Source organism: Leucoraja erinacea, chromosome 29 (genome assembly GCF_028641065.1).
Source record: "Leucoraja erinacea ecotype New England chromosome 29, Leri_hhj_1, whole genome shotgun sequence".
NCBI classification, from domain to species: domain Eukaryota; kingdom Metazoa; phylum Chordata; class Chondrichthyes; order Rajiformes; family Rajidae; genus Leucoraja; species Leucoraja erinaceus.
Genome location: NC_073405.1, coordinates 21460636 through 21484471, shown reverse-complemented (window position 1 = coordinate 21484471; position 23836 = coordinate 21460636). Strand labels below are relative to the sequence as shown.

The window sequence follows — 23836 nt, the reverse complement described above, 5'->3', positions numbered from 1 at the left end:
AGTGAGATTCTTTGATTACATATAAATAGTGGCCACCTACGGCGCTGACAAAGTTACGAAGCATGCTGGCTCCCCCTTTTGTTTCCCCGCCTCCAACAGCTCCCCCACGCCAGGCCGCCATTGTCCTTACCCCCCCCCCCCCCCCCATTGTCCATTGTTCCCCCCCCCCCCCCCCCCCCCCCCCCCCATTGTCTCACGGCGGTTTCCCCCCCCCCCCCCCCCCATGCCGGGTCCTCCATCGTTCTTCACCTCACGACGGTGGGGAACCTACTACCCTGGGGAAAGGACTGTGGATGTTCACTTTATCCATGTCCCTCACGATCTTGTACACTTCAACGAAAACGTCTTGTAATTTATAGCTCTTCAATGTTCATTCGGATACCTTATTAAATATGAAGTGGATTTATGCTTTCAACTTCCTTTCAGGCAGTAAATTTTCCGATATCCATCAATCTGTGTGTGAGACGGTTTTTCTCCTTGCTCTCTCCCTTATACTTCTACTAAGCATTTAAATCTCTGACCTGCAATTAGTTTGCCAAGGGAAGAAGATCTGTTCTTTTCATACAGTCCAGGGCTTATCATTTTATACATCTGCCCTTCAATAAAAACAGAAACTGCTGCAAACTGTGAAAAGAGAATCATAGGTGACCTTCTTCGCTTTGTTTGGATCAAGATTATCTTGGTCTCTTGTAACTATAATTCTTCACCCCTGACAACGTACAGATGATCCAGAATAGCATTATTTGTCTATGATTAGCAGAATCAAATGCAGCAGAATAATCCCAAGCTGCATTTAAATCTGTTTCAGCGTCTGTGTGTCTGAGATATACAGACTAGGGAAAGACAACACTTCCAATTGTCATCCAGGGATTCTGCAAGAAAGATTTTCTTTGTATGCCTCCCCACCCCCAAGTCCAAGTACTTTTTAAATGCGCGTCCAAGGACTTTTAAAAAGCAATAAATATTTTGTCTTCCACTTTTCCAGGCAGCAAATCTCAGAGCCCACCATCCTCTGTAGGGAAAAAATAAATAAATGAATTCCTCATCTCGCTCAAATGCTTTCACATGTTACTTTTCAAACACATTTGTAAATGATTTTGCAAAGGATATAGACGGTAGGAATATCCAATTGCTCTTTAAATCTTCCAGGGCTGTGCACTTCAACCACAGAGCGTGAGGGGACTGGAGAGTCTAAACAATCTCTGGCTAAATTCAGGACACCTGGTAATCCCAATATTTTTAAATTAAGATATTGCAAAATATATAGACCCTAGTGATATCTTTGTGGGTTATCTGGAATGAGAGAATTAAAATTTTGTTTTCAAAAATTCAGTAAGCAAAATGATTCTTTTTTTCATGCGGCCAGTTTTCAAATTGTAGCTAAATCAGGCGAACATTGGTCAGGGCCTGTGGTGTGTTCATCCAAAAGAAAAGAGGGAGATACGCATCACGTGATGTGATCACGCCGCTTTGTGTGGTGTACTCTTGCTTTACAAGGTCCACACCTATTTACGTGGACCACACCAGGTGATCAGGCCTCGATCGTTTAAATTTAGTGAGTTGCTGGCACATCAAGTGATTTGGAGAGTCGGGTCAAACCTGAGGGTTGGCCAATTCTGCAAGTTGGCTGATATTTGGAATGTATGTAGATGTACACGTCGAGTGGACCGCAAGAAACAAAAGCCCAGAGATGATTTACAGCAGCCTGCACAGCACTTGCCTTACTGACTAACATTTGCTAGATAGTAAAATGCTTTAAAGTTCAAACCCCAGATATGACTGCTGTAAAATTGTCTTGTTTAAACGCGATAAGTTCTCCCCCCAGGTTTCTCTTACTGGAGTAAAGTATTCCTTTACTGGGTGTTCAGAATAGCAATGTCCTGACTCCTATCATTTATGTTATGGCGGGATCAAGAACTGGCCACATTACAGCAAGGACATAAAAATGTCTTTAAAACCCATCACGGCTGTCACCCAAACTTTGACGGCTCTGTACTCGTGAGGCTCCCAGTTGCTTCTGACAGCCATATCCCTGTTAATACTTATCTTGGAGGTTAATAATTCATGTTGAGGACTGGGGACGAGTGCCAGCGTCCGTGAGGAACTAAAGTTGAGGAACAAAGATCGATTGAGGGTTACAGCTGCATCGGAGGCATTTCCTTTCAACTTCAATCTCTACGAATTAAACATAAAAGCACTAGCGCTGAATGAATCTCTCTGTCATTTTACAGGATGGGTTCCCCCTAAGGAAACCCATACTTTAATACTCGTGGTCATGTCCATCTACCCAAGTCGCTGTCTGTAATATCATTTACGCAAGGTTGTATCTGGATTTGAAATCTTAGAAGCTGCTTGCTTTAAGGGTCTTAAACTTCAGTCCCTTAAAGGGTTTCACATATGGCACTGGAATTGCGTCTGTGAACCATCGGGTAACAAAGTACGTTTTGGTCGATTGCCAAGAAATAGATGACTGACTGAGAGAGAACTGTTGCATGTTCTTTTTACATGAAGAAAGAGAGGCCTATGGAACAGCTAGGGCTATTAAGGGATTATATGCAAGTTTAAGTGATGTTCAGAGACCAACAGAAGGAACACTGTCTGCTCATCAATTTATCGTCATTTATTTTATGTTGCGATTCAAATATTTCAGTGATGTGGAGCACGCAAGGAAGGTGGCCATTCGATTCATCGTGACTGCTGTATTTTTTTGTAAGCAATCCACTGTAAGTCTCGCTGGCTGGCTTTATCCCTCGTCTGATATTCCTATTTACTTCAAATATTTATCCACAGTTCTTGTAAAATGTGAACAAATCTTTATTACTGAGCATTCTTTGCTCTCGGTGCAAAGATATTTCCCCCTTGACTCTGGTCCTTTCCATTGAAGTCTAAGAAGAGTCCCGACCCAAAACATCATCTGCCCATTTCCTTCCGTAAATGCTGCCTGACCCGCTGAGTTCCCTCGGCACCTTTGCTTTTTGCTTTACTGGCTCCTCATTCCAATGATCCTAAAGAAGTCCTCATGACTTTGAGAAACTTTATTTGTTCTTCTTTCAACCTTTTCTATGTGGGTAGAAATAGTCCTAATATCTAAGGCTGTGACTTGCCACAAAGTTTCCTGGTGACATTCAAATGAATGTATATCTGTAACTTCAGTGTCCTTTCCACAATGAGATGTCTACATTGAAACTTACAGAATAATGAAAGGCATAGATAGAGTGGATGTGGAAAGGATGTTTCCACTAGTGGGAGAGTCTAGGACCAGAGGTAATAGCCTTAGAATTAAAGGGAACTCTTTTAGAAAGGATGTGAGGAGGGGTTTCTTTAGTCGGAGGGTAGTTAATCTGTGGAACGCATTGCCACAGAGGCCTGTGGAGGCGAAGTCAGTGGATACTTTTAAGGCAGAGATAGACAAATTCTTAATTGGAACAGATGTCAAAGGTTATGTGTAGAAGACGGGAAAATGGGATTAGGAGGCAGAGATCAGAGATCATATTTCCATAGGCCTCTGGACTTGAAGCACAATCTTATTAATAATTGGCCCCTGGAGTCCTGACATTTTAAGTGCTTGAATTTTTCTCTTTGCTTCCAGAAATCTTCTGTTGTACATCTTAACCAACTTTTCTGAGATTCCATTTCTCAAAGAAATTTATTTTCTCTCCCTTTGGAGGTGTAACAAGATCATGAGGGCTAGTGGGATGTGGGGAGGAGGCAGGCACGGGTTATTGATTGGGGACGATCAGCCATGATCACAATGAATGGCGGTGCTGGCTCAAAGGGCAGAATGGCCTCCTCCTGCACCTATTTTCTATGTTTCTACAGTGAGTTGCTTTGTTTTGCATACTTAGGCTTACAAAGAGTCAACAAAGTTACTGCACCCTTTTTTGCCCCTAAGTGTCCCCCATTCTACAGTTTTCGATGGATCCACTCCAGTACCCCCCTTTGTCCTTGGTGGCCCCCCCAGGCGACCTCTGGACTCCAGCCTCACCTGGCAACACCAGAGGAAGCTGTAGAAGCAGATGCACTGGGTGTAGGAAAGAACTGCAGTTGCTGGTTTAAATCGAAGGTACGTAGACACAAAATGCTGGAGTAACTCGGCGGAACAGGCAGCATCTCTGGAAAGAAGGAATGGGTGATGTTTCAGGTCAAGACCCTTCTTCAGTCCTTCTCTCCAGAGATGCTGCCCGTCCCGCTGAGTGGGCCAAATGCAATCCAATGGGACTGACTTAGATGGGGCAGATACTGTAGATATAAAGAGCTGGAGTAACTCAGCGGGTCAGCCAGCTTTCTCTTTAGCAAAGGAATAGGTGACGCTTTGAGTCAAGACCCTTCTTCAGACTGAAAGTCAAGTGAAAAGTAAACAAGATATATAGATGGTGATATAGAGAGGTACAGGATAAATGAATGAAAGATATGCAAAAAAAGTAACAATGATAAAGGAAACGGGCCATTGTTAGCTGCATGTAAGATTATTAAGGGTTTGGACACGCTAGAGGCAAGAAGACGGAGTTGGTGACCATGAGCCTCTCAAGATCAGTGGCGATGCATTCCTTAAGAAAGTAGAGGACCTGGGAGTGAGGATGCAGAGCTCGGAGAATGACATCAAGGTCCGGAAAGCACTCGCATGGATAGCCCTCAATAACATGGGGGAAAATCTGGACATCTCGGATGTCTAAGGGTCTCAAACTGAGATCTTTCCATGCAACTCTTGGGACCATATTATTGTATGGGTGTGAGGCATGGACTCTCACTCGAGCACTGTCCAAGTCTCTCCATGGTACTTGCACCCAAATGCTCAGAAAAGTTCAAAATGTCAGTTGGAAGGACCACGTCACCAACGCCCAGCTCTATGGGGAGATTCCACCTCTGACCGAGAAGATCAGGTGGAGAAGGATGAGGCTCGCTGGTCACTGCCACCGCCACCCAGAAACACCAGCAAACAAGGTTGAGCTGTTGGAACCCACCCATGGAAGACATGGCCCGGGGCGGCCAATCAAGACTATGCTGAATAATTTGATGGAAGAAGCATGTGTAGAGATAAAAAGGAGAGCTTGCCAGCTGCATGGAGGACAGAAATGTGTGGTGCGTCCATCACCCGTCGGAAACCAGCACCACTGCGTCGCTAACGTTTTCAATGATAATAATAATAATTGTCTAGATTCTGTTGTTAACTAAAATAATTTGTATGAATGGGAAAGAGTAACACCTTTTACTGCCCATCTGGTGGGAAGATGGAGACTTATGTGGGTCGACTAATCCAGGTGGAACAATAGGCTGAAGAATCCAGCCCATTTGCCCACATTTCACTGGTCCTGGATGCACAGGGTTCTTATTGCTAACTCTCCACATCCAGGGATCCACGGCAAGATCTAATCACATCAGCAAGTAGGGCAACTGTGGCGGGCGAGAGGTGAACTGAAATCCTTTGAGGCTTAAATGCAATTTCTTAGTGGATGTATAATTGATAGAATCGGAGGGCTGTACAACATGGAAATTGGTTATTTGGCTGTTGTGTAAGAAGGAACTGCAGATGCTGGTTTACACCGAAGATAGACACAAAATGCTGGAGTAACTCAGCGGACAGGCAGCATCTCTGGAGAGAAGGAATGGGTGATGCTTTTGATCGAGACCTTTCTTCAGACAGTCGGGTGAGAAGAAATGGAAGGGTAAGGTGTGAAAATGGCAGATCAATGCAGGTGATGGAAGAGCAAGGAAATGTAGAGTGGCTCATTGTTGGCTGAGGGGAAGGTATGTCTATCTTCAGCTGTAATACTGGGCTGGTCCCATTTGGCCCATAGCCCTTGAAACCCTTTCTATCCACATAACAGTCCAAATATCTGATTGATATTTGCAAAAACTATTAAAAGTGGTTCATAATTTAAAAAGGGAATTGATATATTAAAACAAACCCTTGTTGACAAACTACGATGAACAAGACTTGTATGAGATTAAGTGTTTCAAAATGTATTTTCTTTCCACTGTGATGGATTCCTGTAATTTTAGTCTATCTGATTGATTGAAAGATACAATGTGGAAACTGGCCCCATGGCCGACTGAGTCCATGCCAACCATCAATCATCCATTAAGGATTCCATTGTTTATATCTGCTAGATTGTTTGTGCCCTAACCTATTGGCATCCCTGTGCAAACCCCACTGACATCCAATGTGGACAGTATCATTTGTGTTCCAGTCTTCACTACCATGACAACCGTGTGAAGCAAATCCATCGCAAGTGATGGTTGGACCTCGGGGGGGGGGGGGGGGGGGGGGGGGGGGGTTTTTAAAACCTCGGGCTTCATCCCCACTCCACCCTTTTGAGACCTCCTGCTGTCAAAAACCTTTTTGACTGCTTGGACACATCACTAATAATGAGAGGCATTTACAAGCATGTGAAATAAACTTAGATAATTAATAAAGTGACCCAAACAAAGTTTTGCTTTAAATTGAAAGCGTATTGTGGCGATTAATTAAAACATTGTGTCACCCAAATTTCTATTCATTTAATCAAAAAGTTCGGTCGGAAGGTACCAAATCCCGCGAGTGCATACTGTCGATTTCTATTCGCCCTAAAGCACACCGCATGCCCTGTGTCTCCCTTTCAAGGGAGATGCTAAAAATGCATTTCGTTGTCTCTGTACTGTACACTGACAATGACAATAAATTGAATCATTTCATTTTTTTTTTTTTTTATTCACCCTAAAGCAACATGAGAAGTTCATGCCAAACTATGCATCCTAAAATGGGCAGAAGATTGTTAGTCAGTATTGGAGATATGATGTGCAGGAGCAGGCCCTTTAGCCCAACTCATCCATGCCGACCAGGTGTTGGTTGATTAATTTTGTTTTAATTTCAAATTTTTAATTTAGATCTATCGAAATACGTAGGCTCTGGTTTATTTTAGTATAGAGATACAGCATGGGAAGAGGCCCTTTGGCCCACCAACCCCACGCCAACCATCCATCACACTAGTTCTATATCATTCCACTTTCTCATCCACTCCTGATTTATTGAGGGTAATTTTTACAGAGGCCAATTAACCTACAAATCTGCACATCTTTGAGACGTGGGAGGAAACGGGTGCACCCAAAGAAACCCACACGGTCACAGGAAGAGCGTGCAGCCCACACAGTCAGCACCTGAAGTCAGGATCAAACCTAGTTCTCCAGCACTGATGCAGCATCTGTGCTATTGTGCTGCCTATGGTTGTAGTCTTAGTGATTGAGGTGGAATGATACAAACATCTGCTGCAAACCATTTGCTCTCCGACTGTAATAAAATTAATATCCTAACGCACTTTCAGAAAAATATTTGAGTGTGCGTCCATTATAATATCGCTACGTAACATAATAAACTTGCGTTTTAATTAAATATCACGGCGTGATCGTGTTCTAATTCCCTCAGTGAAGAAAGAGGCGATGGTACTGTAATGATATTTTTTCCCACCAGCTCCCTGTGAAACAGTGCAGAAACACTTTCCATAGTAACAGAAAAGTCAAGAATAATAGTTGTTTAAAATTAAGTTCATTATACTTACACTTTAAATAAGAAATGCTAAAACAGAAGGAAGAACCATGTGCATATCTTGTTCTTGTTTAACAAGGTTTTCTGATCATTATGTCAGTAGTAATCTATGTGCCACTGTCTTCTCTTAATTCGCATTATCTGATGTGTTATGTGAAACTTAAGTTTTAATTAGTAAATTGCTGATTTGATACTTTAATTATATGGCTTAATTCAAAGGATTAGATAAAATGAAACTTAATTTTGCTCCGAAGGCATCATTGAGGCACGAGTAGGTTGTTTCAATCATGACAAAGAATAAATAATCTGGATTCTTTCTTTATCTTAGACAAAAGTAAAACTGACACGGTTATCTCTCGCTGTCCCTAGTTCTAACATCATAATGTTCAAATTCCTGGGCTGTGCTCATCTGTGCAGTTCTAACACCATAGTTTTCAAATATCTGGGCTGTGCATATCTTTTTATCTTGATATTTGTTCTCGCCATTAGAAATAGTGAATGATTCATTTGCTAACGTTACAGCTCTAACATTTTTTTTTAAATTTATGTTGCTTTCCGGCAGGCTATTCCCAAAGATCCTAGTGTTAAGGATGGTTATGTTCTACTGCTCGTTCTGGTCTCGGTCTTCATTGGCGGGACCTTAGTCCTTCTGTCCGGCATCCTGATTGTCTGTAGGAGATGCTGTGAAACGGATCGGAGATATTCAAGGTAAGGTACGCTGTGCTTGGTATGGTTCTGCTTATCTACTGCAAGATTTTAGTTGCATCTGCTCACTGGTTGTATCTCCAGAAAACTCGGTCATTGAAAATGTGTATCCTCTATCCAATATTTTAACAGGATTTCAGAATAATTTGTATTTTTATGTATTAATTTGTGATGCAATACTAATCTACTCATGAGATTACAGTCAATGTATTTGCACGCACCAAAACAATATATTGAAAGATAATACTATTTACGTATGATATTGGGCAATCGATTCAATTTTATATTGTTGCTCAGATTGGATAGTATTTGTATTGGTTTATTATTGTCACGTGTACAGAGATTTAGTTAAAACCGTTTGCTTACTATCTAGTCAAATCATACTGTACATGAGTACAATCAAGCAGTACAACAGGTATGCAAAGATCAAAATGGCTGGCTATAGGATTACATTTACAGAGAAAATGCAAATTAAAAAAAGTGCAAGGCCGCAACGGGGTAGGTTGGGAGATTGGGATTCACTCTACCTTATTGGTGGATCATTCACTAGTCTGATGATGGCGGAGAAGAAGCTGTTCCTGAATCCGGTGGTGCATGCTTTCAAGAGAAGAGAAAAGAGGGCATGACCAGGGTGTGAGTGGTCCTTGATTATGTTGGCTGTCGTTCCCGAGGCAGCGGGAAGTGAAGGTGGACTCACTGGTTTGTATGTTGGACTGGGCTACATCCAGAACTGTCTTCAATTTCTTACGAGATGTTGCCAAAATAAGCAGTGATGCCTGTGGTAGGTACATCAGTAGATATTGAGGAGCAGCTGCATGCTGAGTTCATAACCTGATGGAAATCTCCTTTCATTGATGGTTGGTGCATGGTAAATGTGTCTGCTGGCCAAATGTGCTTCTCAGTGCAAACAAAGTGAGTGCACAAAGCTGCCCAGAATTTAGCATGAGTTGTGTAATCTCACAACGGAAGCCATACTGTTAGGAGTGTGATTTTCTGTTTTGGGAAGAACACCAGGACCCATGTTGAGTCATAACCTGGGAGATAAAGCAGCATTATTGCAGCTGGACATCACAAAATTGTTTTCAAGTAGTGGAATTTGCAGTGCTTTCAACGTAAACATGCCTGTAAACATAATGCATGTAGATAATATTCAATAAACTAAAATTCAATAAATTAATAACCCCAATACTAATGAAAAGAAAACACATTACTTAGTACAACCAAAGACAGTCCATTGCTTATAGTTGAGGTTAGTGTGTGTTCAGTGCCTGATGGTTGTTGGGAACAAGCTATTCTTGAATCTGGCGGTCATTGGCTTTCAGAACTATCTTCTTTCCTATGCAAAGTGAAATGAGAGTGTGGTCAGGATGGTGAGTCTTTGACACTGACTGCCTTTTTTTTGAGGCATTGCCTCCCATGGTTCCGTTTGATGGAGGGGAATTCCGTGGACTGGGCAATGTCTGTACCACTCTGGAGCCTCCTTTATTCCTGCGTGAGTGGAGTTGCCGAACCAGGCCATGATGCAACCAGTCAACATGTCTCTACAGTATACCTATAGATGTTTGAGAGAGAATCCGTCAGCATACTGAATCCCCTCAATCTTGTAAGGAAGTAGATGCGTTCATGGGCTTTCTCCAGCACAGCACAGCACGGTTCCACAAGCTATATCGATCAGCTGTTTTGGGCATCTGGTGGAGGAAAGAACATGGGGTTGGATGCAAAGGGATGCCCTCAGCTCTTCAAAGTATGATTGAGAATCTTTTACATTTAACTGAATGACAGCCACAGCATCTGCAGCATCAGATGTTCATGATGTGCTGAAGACTCAAGTGGGACTCAGTCCTCTCTCTTCAGGGTTTGGATAACTGCACTAAGCTGGAGCAATAGACAAGAGAATTTTCTTAGATATGTACCCTCTATGCTAAAATGCATAAAATATGCACGCCTTAATGAATATGAATATTATATATATGTGTTTGTGTGTATGGTGGACCTTTTACTTCATCGAGACACAAGAAACTGCAGATGCCGAAATTTTGAGCAATGCACAAAGTGCGAGAGGAACTCAGAGGGTGCTTCTGTGAATTTCATTCTGAAGAAGGGGTCCAACCCAAAACGTCATCTGTCTGTTCCTACCACAGATGCTGCCTGACCCGCTAAGTTTCTCCAGCACTTTGTGCTCTGCTCAACTTTCACTTTTTCATTTACACCATTTTTCCCCAAAGTTTCTGAAAAGCATTTTGGGTGATGTGTTAAAGGAATGTATTTAATTTGCTCCCTGAAGTTACCAGCTCGCTGTGATTGGCAAGCTTGACATACAAGATGAGAAAAGTGACTAATTATTTCAACTGCCACAAAACATTTTGCTCAATTGATCTTGAAAACATCAAAGGAATTGATTTAGAACCTATTAAGGAGTTGATCTGTTTGAATTCTGCTTCTCCATTAAGTATTTCACGATAAACAGCATTTGATTTTTAAATCCTTTGGATATGTATTAATTTAGTAAAAGCAGGTCATCTCTGATCTTCCCCAATCACTGCAATAGTTTTCAAATCCTTTAAAGTAGAATAAGCTCAGAAATTTCTAATTCACCAAGGATTTCCTCAATTTAAAACTTAATCACAGGGGAAACAATTTTCCTATCTCCTTAAGACATAGAAAGAAGTCATTTGGCCCATTAAGTCTAAGCCAGCTCGGAGAAATCCCTTCAATCCCTGGAAGCCGTGATGATGCTATTAGTGGATCAGACACAGGAAGAACACAGCCCAGAAATCCCATGTTGTAATTCTGCCAACTCCTTTCTCTCCCTGAAAGCAAAGAAAGCAAAGAAATTTTTTAAATGTTTCCTTTTAAAAAAAAAAAAAAAAAAAAAAAAATTCAAAAATCAACAAATTTTAACTGGCCCTGCCACTTGTGAGGGTCTTTCACACTAAAATCCAAATATTCATCAGGTGTTGTATGTCTGTACAACAAGGTTGTTAATTCCTCTTATTTAGAGCTTAATTAATGTTTCTGTCCTCTAAAAGGTGTGCCTTTGGATTTATATCCTAGAATCTTGGAATTGATAGATGATCTAATCTGATGCGAGAATACAAGATGCAGTATAGGATTGCTTGCTGGAGTATAAGATTGTACGCAGTTCTGGTCATCCCTTTATATGAAGAATGTGGAGGCTTTGGAAAGGCTGCAGAGTAGGTTTACCTGCAAGATGCCTGGATTCAAGGGTATATTAGCTACCGGGAGAGTTTGGACAGATTTGTACTGTTTTCTCTGGATTGCTGTAGGTTGAGGGGAGATGATAGAAGTATATGAAATTATGAGAGGCATAAATAGAGTTGACAGTAAGGTTCTTTTCCCCAGGATGGAAATATCAAATATTAGAGGGCATAGCTGAGTTGAGAGGGGCAAAGTTTAAAAGAGACTTGTGTTTAAAGGGTTTTTTTTACTGAGAGGGTGGTGGGTACCTGGAACACATTGCCAGGGGTGGTGGTAGAGACAGATATGAAAGTAGCATTTACGACTTTTGGATAGGCACAGGGATATGCAAGGGCTGAAGGGATATGGATTACATGCTGGCAAATAAGAGTTGGTCCCCCTATTTCCTTCGCTCCATAGATGCTGCTGCACCCGCTGAGTTTCTCCAGCAATTTTGTGTACCTTTGGTCCTAACATCATTGATCACTTGAAAAATAAAAACACATTTCAGGCTGTTGGTCATAGACTGCAGCTCGGCATTTGTTATGAGGGCTGCAAGTAAGAATTGTATTATTCTGTTTCGGAATATATGACAATAAAATACTGATGACTCTTGACATGTTTGGCATAGACATTGAGGGCCGAAGGGCCTGTTTCTGTGCGGTACTGTTCTATGCAAAGATGGCGGACGATTTGGTTGATTTATTTCAATTAATCACAATAAAAAAGGCACGTTGGGTTATGTGTAAAACCTGTGTCTTTGCACATCTCTGTTTTGTTCGATGTTTCCTTTCACATTCTGCTTAGTGGCAATATCAATTTGTCTTCACTAAGTGCTGATTTGATAGACCTGAGGGACTCTTGGTCCTATCTCAAGAGTAGAATAGAAGATGAATTGGCTATTAAATGCACAGTCATCATTGCTAATGGAAATCGTCATTTTAGGTACAGGTACAACACTTGGTTAGATGACCGCTTTACAGAGCATCACAGTCGTAAATAGCCGACATTCGCTGCATCGATCACCAAGTGTGCGTGTTGTACGCTGCCGGTTTGAACCTGAATTTATGTGTCGGAGCTTCTGTGATGATTTAACATTGGGTAGCTCATTGTGTCCTCCCACCACTAACCTTGTGCTCTGATGATGAAACTATTTGTGCTGCTTGCTCGGGCGAAACTGGATTGTGCTTGGCTTTCTTAATCTGAGCGTCAAGGTCCACATTTGGTCTAGTACCTTGTGGCTCTCTTTGTCTGGGAATATTACCTGCATCACAGTTTGCAAACCAAGTGCCCACTCATTCCTTCTGTATCTATGGCTTTGTTCCATAGCTTCTTTACCTTCATCCACAACATTTTATCCAGAACTCTATTGCTCACTGCTCCATTGGTCTTGCTGAACCTCTTTGATCTACTGATCCATGTCCATTGACTTCTAACATCATAATCCATTACATTTTTGTGTGAAGTATACTCCCTCTCTCGGGTTCATGTCATAGGAGCTGAATTAGGCTATTTGATCCATCAAGTCTACTCTGCCATACAATCATGGCTGATCCATCTTTCCCCCTCAATCCCATTCTCCTGCCTTCTCCCCATAATCCCTGACACCCACACTAATTAAGGATCTGTTAATCCCCATCTTAAAACTACCCATTGACTTGGCCTCCATAGCCTTCTGTGGTAATGAAATCCAGATTCATCACCCTCTTATTCCTGCTCATCTCCTTTCTACAGCAACATCCCCTAATTCTGTGACTTTGATAGAAGGACAATTCCTGTTAATTGATGAAGAAAATGGGTCATATCTTTAAACATGCCATGTTTGTATTTGCTGTCATTTCTGTACTTTTATCAAAAGAATGCATAACTATAAGTAATTTATATAAATTATGAAAATATGATTCAGATTCTCTACAATCCAATTGAGTAGAAATGTGTCCTCATTGAAACTGATTTTGGGATGGACAGCGCCATCCTGCCTTGAATACTACATATGTTGTTACTACAAGTGATCTAGGACAAACTTCTCTCTCTGTCTGTCTGATTGTCATCCCATCTGATATCCGCTAACTGAGTAGAAACTTGATTTTGAGACCTTTATTTCTCTATATTCTTTTGCATTAAACTGTGCAGCTTTCTTCTTTGGACAAGTAACCCCGCTCATGTAATCTTCTAAAGTGTCATTAGATTAACTTTGTATTACTCGTGAGTGCCATTGAATGTTAAGGACTGGTGTACTGTGCCTTTATACTACCAGGCAGCTTAAAACGTCCCTGCCTTATTTATACGCTGGGAGGGGTACAAATCGCTGGATATTAAAATATTATTTATTCATTTTTGTGGGAGCAGGTATGTTTGCCTGTCTTTAACCTACACAGTAGCAAGCCAAAAGTAAGATTACCTATCTTTTAATTCAAGTGTATGGCATTGTATACTAATGCCTGTAGTAGAAACATAGAAAGAAAATAGGTGCAGGAGGAGACCATTCGGCCCTTCGAGCCAACACCGCAATTCATTGTGATCATGGCTGTAAACGGGAGACCATTTCAAAGTCAGGTTCTGCCTCGGAGATTCACAGTCTTTGCTACTTTCCACTTGGTGCAGAGCAACTAGTCGGCCATGTAACTTAAATCCAAACGCAAGCATCATCTGTCTATACTTAATTGAATTATTGATCATGAAAACGATTGATCCCCCATTATAGCCGGTGCATCTTCTAGCTTTTACTGCACATTTTTGGCAAGCAGTTCCTTTTCCCAGAGCTTTCTCATTCAGAATTTAGATGCAGAATTCTTTATAATCAAGGTAACACATGTTGAACGTATCGAGGGGCAGAACACATTGTCATTAATTACAAGAGCTAGAGTATTCATATTCTCCTGACATTAGGTTTTACAGCCTAGAGTACAACGGACAGCTAAAGTGCAGTATGCCAGACCACAGCAAAGGTTCCACCTTCAAATATTGATCTTTGATGGAAGCAGAACCTGTTGAAATTCATAATGGAAAAATCCAGGCAGATTTTGATTAGATTTTGTATTACCTGGCATAGCATGGTCCATTTAAGTATTAATTTCTTTGAAATGTTTTTAGAGTCCAAACCATCACCTACAGCTGCATAATAGATTCCAACAAAATATTACTGTGGCACTGTATAACATGTGGCATGTGAGCATCTGCTTAGATGACTGCAGGAAGTGCTACAGTCCAAAGTGGAAAACAATTTATGCTTTCTTTCCTGTAAGTCCATTAGAAATCGGAATAGCACCTTGCCACTCGACCCCCAGAGCATGTTGCATCAATCATTCAGATTATGTTTAACTTGATCTTTGTCCAAAATGCTAGGATGAACTTCATCTCTGTCCTACATGTTAAATGCACTCGCATCAAGGACCTGAACATCTGAAATGCAAGTACTGTATAAATCCATCCTCATTCAATGATTCATTGGTTCTTTATTGTCATGAATGCACAGCACAGTGAAATTCTTTTGCTCAACTACGAATGCACAGTGGCCACAATTTTGGCACCGTTTAAAATGACAAAAAAAAACCCAGAAATCGCAAACTGCCCAAAGTCCAATCCACATGTTGCAAGTTCTGGAGCTCCACCGATCCAGGAAGGCTGCAGGCCCGTGACACGACGTCCCTATCCTCTGCCGGCTGCCCTTGTGTCCCAGGGACGCCTCATGCAACCAACCTTACAGGCGCTGGAGGTAATACTGGTAATACCGGTCCCTCTCCTACCAACCCACTCCCACATTCTTCGCAGCCAGCGGCTCCCTCCACGACTCTCCGGTCTTGGGGGCTTCCAAATCTTTGCTGCACATGGCCAATGGGTCCTTGTTCTCGTCAGCCACCTTAAGGCCGCCCTGATTCCTTGTTCCCGGCGGTCACTTCGGCCGCTGGGCTCATTCATGTCCCTGCTGGAAAATTGAAGGTACACAAAAATGCTGGAGAAACTCAGCGGGTGCAGCAGCATCTATGGAGCGAAGGAAATAGGTAACGTTTCGTCCCGAAACGTTACCTATTTCCTTCGCTCCATAGATGCTGCTGCACCCGCTGAGTTTCTCCAGCATTTTTGTGTACCTTCGATTTTCCAGCAGGGACATGACTCACGACTTAACAAGGTGACATGAAGCCAATGAAGTACTTCTAAAGTGTAATCACTATTGATCCATCTTGTGAGGAGCATTTCACTTGTTCTAAATGACCATATCTTTGGCGAAGAATAAGTATTGGCCAGGAGATTTGGAAACTGTATTCACCTACTTTTGACTACCCGGCTATGAAAAGAATCCATTAAACGAAAGAGTGCGGAGAAGATTTACATGCATCTTGCCATGACTCGAGGGTCAGAGCTAAAGGGAGAGGTTGAACAGGCTAGGACTTTATTCCTTGGAAAGCAGGAGACTGAGGGGTGATTTAACAGAGGTGCATAAAATAGTAAGATTAAACGAGAACTTACCAGTTTGAAGTTTGATCTGTATTTTATGAGGAGTTACGATGAGGGATTACGTGAAGAAGCCCGCTCAGGGCGCAGGTGCGGCATGCTTCCAAGCAGCGGTGTGGAATCACAGACAGACACGTATTTGAAGTAACATAGTAAAGAACAAAGAGACATCAATTTATCGGTTTGATCCATGTAATGAGGGTGGGAGCGGAGGGCACGTAATCCCTCATCGTAACTCCTCATAAAATACAGATCAAACTTCAAACTGGTAAGTTCTCGTTTAATCTTACTATTTTACTTCGGAGTCACGTGAGTGACTTCGTGAAGATTTCAAAGCTCTGTGATTTCAAACCGTGTAACAGTTTATACACTCACTACCGAAAGCTCTTGAGGAAGGAAGTGTTATTGTAATCAACCAATGAATCTGTTTTGAAAACAAAACGGTATTTATTAACAATAACGAAAAGAAAAAATAGCTCCCCCGGGCTTTAAATTAAACATTTGCAGTTTCTAAAATGCTGACTGCAAATATATCAGGTTCCACCAACGGTTTATTATAAAATGTTCGGAATGTGGCTTCCCGTGACCATCCTGCTTTCTTGAGGATTAAGTCCACAGGCACATCCATTCTGGCCGCCGATGATGTGGATGCTGCCCTGGTAGAATGAGATTTAAACAGATTAATGTTAATTCCAGCAGCTTCCAAAACCTGTTTCAACCACCTTGAAATGGTTTGACTTGTTACCCTGCCATGTGGTTTCCTGTGGCTGACCCATAAGGCTCTCTCACTTCCTCTGATGTTATGGGTAGTGTCTATGTAAATATTTATGTGGGTCACCACACACAATCGTGGCTCTAGTGGGTATGCCCGGAATGCCACTAGCGTGTTGGATGTTCCTGGCCTGGACTGTTTTATCAGACCGTGAATAGTGAATGTGATCTGATCCGATGTAGTGTCCATGTTGTCCAGTCGAAGTTTATGTAAGGACTGGACCCTCTGTGCAGATACTAGTGCCATGAGCATGAGTGTTTTTAAAGTCAACTGCTCTAAGCTGAGAGATCTAGCTGGTGGTCTGTCCCGAAGGTATGTTAGTACAACACTGACATCCCAGATTTTTGTATATCTCGGGGTGGGGGGCTTGCTGTTAAATATGCCCCTCATCAGTTTTACCACCAGCGGATGGGCTCCCATGGCCTGATGTCCCGCAGGTTTGAGGTAATTTGAAAGAGCACTACGTGCCGTGTTGATGGCACTGTAGCTCAAATCTTCACGATGATGTAAGTCTGCCAGGAATTCCAGAACATCCGCTACTGTGGCCGTTTTATAAGCAATCCCGGTTTTCTGGCAGTACGTTTCCCATTTTTTGATGCAGGTTAGGTACTGCCTCTTCGTGGATATCCGTAGGGATGCTGACATGGTGGCGATGGTTTGTTCCGATAGCCCCAGATCCAGGTAAGGTCGGTTTAAAATCTGCAACCCAGGAGATTCATATCTTTGTGGCATGGGTGGCTGATGCCTGATACTGGGTGAGTCAGTAACCCTGGATGACTGGGGAATACCATAGGTGTTTCCACCACCATGTCCTGGAGAATTGGGAACCATGGCTGTGTAGGCCAGTCGGGCACCACCAAAACTCCAGACGCTGAATCCGTCTGGATTTTTCGAAGCACCCGACTAATGAGGCAGAAGGGGGGAAAAGCATAAAACACAAACTTTCCCCAATCTAACGTAAAAGCGTCTACCGCTGCTGCCTCCGGATCTGGTTCCCACGCGACATAGACTGGTAGTTGGTGATTCAGTCTTGATGCAAATAAATCTATATCTGGCTTCCCATATTGCTTTACAATTTTAGCAAATGTTTTAGGATTTAACATCCATTCGATGTTGTCATTGAATTTCCGTGACCTGGTGTCCGCCACTATGTTTAGCTTACCTGGTAGATAGGTAGCTGAAAGCCAAATATGTCTTTCGACACACCATTGCCAAATCATATTAACCAATTTGTCGCATGATAAAGATTTGATGCCGCCCATATGGTTAATATAAGCCACCACCGTTGTATTATCTATTTCTAATCTAACATGCAAGTGACGCATATCAGACGCATATGCTTTCAAACCATAAAAGGCGCCCAACATTTCCAAAGTGTTAATGCCCAGTGTAGATAGTAATGAGGATTCTGAGTTAGTCCATCTACCACCTGTGCTGGATATGGAGTTAGTTGCTCCCCAGCCTTGAGCACTAGCATCGGTTTGGATTACTAACGTAGGATTAGTGATAACTATAGGACTATAACCATGCCAAATATATTGAATCCACCACTGTAGCTCTGCTATTGCTTCAGGGGGTATAGTCATAATCCGATCATAATGACCTCTGTGCCATTTTAATGCTATTATCTTTGCTCTTTGCAAATTTTGATAGTGCAAAGGTCCAAATTGGATAGCTGGAAATGCTGCTACCATTTTGCCAATTACTGCTGCCACTTGTCGAATAGTTGGCTTTCTCTTTACTTTTAAGTTTTCACATGATTGTGTTAATGCAATCATTTTTTCCCTTGGCATGGTAATCGTCATTTGGACTGAGTTAATTGTGAACCCCAAGTAGTCCATAATTGTGGATGGATTTAACTTGGATTTATCTGGATGTAAGACAAACCCTAGAGTTTCTAGGAGCTGTTTTGTAGCTGATACTGCTGCTACAGCCAATTCCATAGTTTTCCCAACTATGAGGATGTCGTCCAAATATGCCATGACTATATGGTTTTGTTTCCTTAACATTGCCATGGCTGGCTTCAATATTTTAGTGAATAGTCTTGGAGCTGAAGTAAGCCCATTAGGCAGTGCTTTATACTGCCAAAGCTCCCCCATCCAGATAAATTTAAGATATCTGCTATAATCTTTATGTATCGGTACTAGATAGTAAGCATCTTTGAGATCGATGCTGGCCATATAGTATCCTTTGAAAATCAATTGTCTAGCAGTCGCAAATGTTTCCATTTTGAAATGTATATACTTAACAAACACATTCAAGGATGTTAAGTCAATGATGATGCGACATCCACCATCCTTTTTACATTTAGTAAATATATTGGAAACAAATTCCAAGGGCTCATGAATAGTTTTCCCTATGACCCCTTTGTTTATAAGCCTCACCAGTTCAGCTTGTCCCTCCAGTTGTTGTTTGTTGGAGAGTACAAATGTCCTCTTAGGCATGTGTTGAACTGGCGGTATACTCGAAATAAACTCTATTTTATAACCTTGAATACTATTAAGTATATATTTATCATCTGTGATCCTCCCCCATGCTTTTGTAAATAAGTGTAACCTTCCCCCTGTTAGTAATTCACCCTTATTCACAATATGCGGGTAGGAACCAGATCCACCTACCTCCATGGTTATTGGCGGGGTTGAAGTTTTCTCTTTTTGGATGTTTTCTGTTGACGAGCTGGCGATGTTGGGGGGAGGCGCATTTTCCAGGGGGTCCGCTGCAGGCCCTGACCTAAAAAAGGTTTCTGGGGATAGTGCGGCCCCAAGCTTTGACCAGTCGCATATGGATGATGCCGACTGGTGGATGCAGCGGTGTGCTGCCGCCTTGGTGTTATAAAAAGCTTCGGTATAGGTGCTGGCGGTGTTGCCTTCATGAGGCTAAAGGTTTTCGAAGCCTCCTCCATTTCTTTCAGTTGTTTATTTAAATCTTTTCCAAAAAGAAATGAGTCGGTCTCTACAGTGGGAGCCTTACACAATCCTGCAAATTTAGGATTCAGTGCCGGCCTAATGTTATCTCTCCTGAGATTGTTCAGCTCGTATTGCGTGGTGCACATGAGCGCCAAGACATCCTGTTGATGAGCTGTCATTTCTGTGGTCTCGACTCCCCGTGCGTATGCTGTTATCGCCGCCGTCAGGAGGCGAAGTACCCGCTGGAGTTTGACCTCCTGAGTGCGGATAGGTCCACCCACGTTACCCCATATCTGAGGGTTGAGGCTCTTGACCTTCAGGGCTTCACAGTTATCCGGGGCGATGTGCTCGTCCAGCACTTGGGCGAGCACCTTTTCCTGCAATGGCTTATTTGATAGATGATTTATACTTGCAGCCATTCTAGGTTGCAGTGGTGCTCCAACCCGTGGGGTAGCAACGAATCGTGTTACTACCCCTAGCAGCTCTTCCTGCACACCCTGCTCTTTGTCGGTACCTTCCGCCTGCCCCATATTCAGACCAGCCTGCTCCTGGTCACCGATGCTGACCTCCCAATCCTGGTCCGAGGTCGCAAAGGGGGGTGCCGGACTCAGCACCATGGAGGGGGCGCCTGTCCTGTCTGACCGAGAGCGCTGCTGCTCCCGGTAGACCATCCCCTCCAGCAGCTGCATGATGCTGCTTAAGCGGCTGTCTCTCCCCAGCTTGGGGGTGGACATGTCCTCCTCCGACGAATCGGAATCGACCGGCCGGTTAGTTTTACAGGTGGCTTTCCCAGCCCGCCGTGTAGGCTCTGGCGTGACTGGGCCCGGCTCGGTCTGAGGAATCTCAAACCGCTGTTCCAGCGGTAGTGCCGCTGGCTGCTGCCCCACTGGAATAGACTCCTCTGGCGGAGTTAAAGCTCGGGCAGCTCTGGTCGCGAGTTTCTTGCGTTGGGACATGTTTTTTCCTGAAACAAAAAACCAACTCCTACTCGCTCCGTTCCCAACGCACCCTTCACTTACCTGAAAGTGCGCTTTTAAAGTGCAGCTGGAGAGCCTGACTCCAGCTGCCGCCGCTGTTGCACTTGCTGGCGTAATGCCGCACCTGCGCCCTGAGCGGGCTTCTTCACGAAGTCACTCACGTGACTCCGAAGTAAAATTAAGATGGAGGTGGATGGGGTGTATGCATTTCTCTCTCTCTCTCTCTCTCCCTCTCCCCCCCCCCCCCCCCCCCCCCCCCCCCCCCCCCCCCCCCAAGGTAGGGGAGTTGAGAACTGGAGAAGATGGGTTTAAGGTGAGAGGGGAAAAATTTAATAGGACACAAAGGGGCAACTTTTTTCCCCTCACAGAGTGGAATGCGCTGCCAGAGAAAATAGTTGAGGCAGGTAGCTTAACAACATTTAAAAGTAATTTGGATAAGTGCATTAATATGAAAGGTTAGAGGGATTTGGGCTAAATGCCTGGTAATTAGGACCAGCTTCGATGGGGCATCTTGGTGGGAATAGATGAGTTGGGTCTCGATGGAATTCTCTGCCACAGAAGTCATTGGAGGCCAATTCACTGGATATATTTAAGAGAAAGTTACATATAGCGCTTCTGGCTAATGGAATCAAGGGATATGGGGGAAAAAGCAGGAACGGGGTAATGTTTTCGGATGATGAGCCATGATCATATTGAATGGTGGTGCTGGCTCGAAGGCTGCATGGTCTACTCCAGTACCTATTTCCTATGTTTCTATGGGCCGAAAGACCTGTTTCCATGCTGTATGACTCTTATGATACAACAGGAGGCCATTCAGCTTGTTGAGTCCATACAGACTCCCGCAATACCATGGAACCTATCACAGAGAGCAGACGTGACCCTGGTTCAACAACTCATCCAGGTGTCTCAGTCAAAGGTGCAGCACTAGATTGTACACCTAAACTTTTATGCTTGGGTCTCTGGAGTTTGACCTGAACTCCAGCCTTGAAGGAAAGTCTACTCCAGCTGAACTACCACAGCCAACATTGGACTATTGTGGGCTCCACCTTTCCTGAGCGCATTGCAGCTGCTTAGTTCTGCACCTTTCCATACCTCTAGTGTCCCCCTGCCTGACTCTCAAACTGAAGAAAGGTCTCAACCTGCAACGTCCACTATTTCTTTTCTCCTAGGATGCTGCCTGACCCGCGGAGTTACTCCAGCATTGTGTGTCTATCTTTGAACCATGAACACCCCCTTGCTATAACATCACCATTGGCACATCAAATCTTCCTTCCCAGTATTGTGGGTGGAACACAACACTTTGACCCTACCTGCTCTGATTTGATGGAGTTCTGCAAAATCATTTGGTTTACAGTCCTCGAGTATAGATTGTTGGGTAGAAGTAACCTGGCTTTAGTCCTTTAATACTTGGCAAGGCTGATCCGAATCCATGTTGTTTATTCTGGCATTGGTCCAAGTTTGGAATCGGTGCGTGGCAATTTGATTACCTTTCAGTTTGTGAAATTGGCCAAAAGTCATCAAGTAAAACCTTGTGTTCAATAACAAAATGATAAACAGCACATGATCAGAAATATTTTCATTGCTCCAGGCCCCACACTGACATTTCACAACAGAGTCTACTGTTAAATTGGCTCTCAAATTCAAACAGGCTGGATTTTGCACAGCAATAATAATGCAAGTGTATTTCTCAAAATAGTCCTGGCTCAATACATAAGGGGGAGAGAAAAGAACAATTTGCTACAGATTAAGCCACAATCAACTATGAATGATTGAAAATAATGACTATTCTGGAATTCTAAAGTTCAAAGCATTATTAAAAAGAATAGCTTAATGGATTTTGAATGTGTGGCAAAATGAAAGACGCCAGCGTTTATGGCGTATTTTTAAGAGCTGATGACTGGCTATGATGCGCAGATAAATATAACGATTGTTCAGAACTGATACATTTGAATACTTTGATATATTACAAACTTAACGTATTGCCTTCAATCTACCACGTCCTATCATCTACAGTTCATGGTAATGATTTCCGTCAGGCGGACCCATGGCTTTGTCACCAGTAGAAGAGTTTAGTCACGGAGAGCCATTCGTCCGCATTGTCTGGGGGCCTACCCTCCGGGAGGTGCTCTATATCTGGATGTAAAATGTCCTAGATTCACAGATGGCGCAGGGACCACTCCTGCCTCCCGTCCCAAAGTAACACCTTGCCCAGAAACGTCGTAGGAATCCCTTCAAATAGAGGGAGGCTTGATTTCCAACATCTAAGACTGTGTGTAACAGGGACTTCTGCTGTTGAGGAGGAGGACTGAGAAATGTGGGAGAGAGAAGGTAACAAGAGAGATCGGATTGGGCAGGGGAAGGAGGGATGGTTAAAAGGGAGAACGAGTGGGAAGAAGGAGAATAAGACTGGGATAGTGGGGGAGTGGATACAGAGAGAGAGAGAGAGAAAGGTGCAAGGATGGACAGAGGGAGAAGGAGGTGCAGTAAAGTCCAAATCTTTCCAAAATTTATTTGAAATGTATCCACTTCTCTCACATTAAGCTTATGCCCTCTAGTTTTTTGGAATCCTCTACCTTGGGGAAAATAGACTGTGTGTTCACTTTATCCGTGTCCCCTATGATCTTGTACACTTCATTGACGTCACCCCTCAGGCTCCTAAACTTCAAAGAGAAAAGCCCAAACCCATCCAACCTCTTCCTGCAGCACAAGCCCAGGCAATATTCAGGTGAATCTCTCCTGCACCCTTTCCAGCTAAGTTAATGGCTGGTTAGTAGTGCGTCCTGTCCTGGATATATCCGTCAACGTGGGTTCACAGCATATCTAGCTGATAGGCCCCATGAATGCTGCAACGAATGTCTGTCATATTGCCTCAAATATTAGTTATCATCTCTTTAGAAAATATATATATGAGCAAATAGTATAAGGTTATCATTAATAAGAAAGTGTCACCTGCTGGGACTTATTAGCATTAATTCTGGTCTGCAAATAAGCCCTCATAATGATAGACACAAATCTGGAGTAACCTGGGAGTTACGGAGGGAACGGTCTCTGCGGAAGGTGGAAAGAGGTGGAGGTGTGAAAATATGGCTAGTGGTAGGACCCCTGGTCAGTATTGATGTGGATAGAGAACTGGCTGGCAGACAGGAAGCAAAGAGTAGGAGTAAATGGGTCCTTTTCACAATGGCAGGCAGTGACTAGTGGGGTGCCGCAAGGCTCAGTGCTGGGACCCCAGCTCTTTACAATATATATTAATGATTTGGATGAGGGAATTGAATGCAACATCTACAAGTTTGCAGATGACACTAAG

General features: G+C 43.1%; 1 protein-coding gene across 6 annotated transcripts in view; it reads left to right on the top strand.

Annotated features, from left to right (window-relative positions):
• The window catches only part of cbarpb (CACN subunit beta associated regulatory protein b), a 161419-nt gene that overhangs the window by 41520 nt on the left and 96063 nt on the right, over positions 1 to 23836 (top strand). For all 6 annotated transcript variants that reach the window (XM_055658883.1, XM_055658880.1, XM_055658881.1 and 3 more), the window contains one exon: positions 8082 to 8227. In XM_055658883.1, the coding sequence (XP_055514858.1) occupies positions 8082 to 8227 (146 nt within the window). The remainder of the gene's footprint in view (positions 1 to 8081; positions 8228 to 23836) is intronic.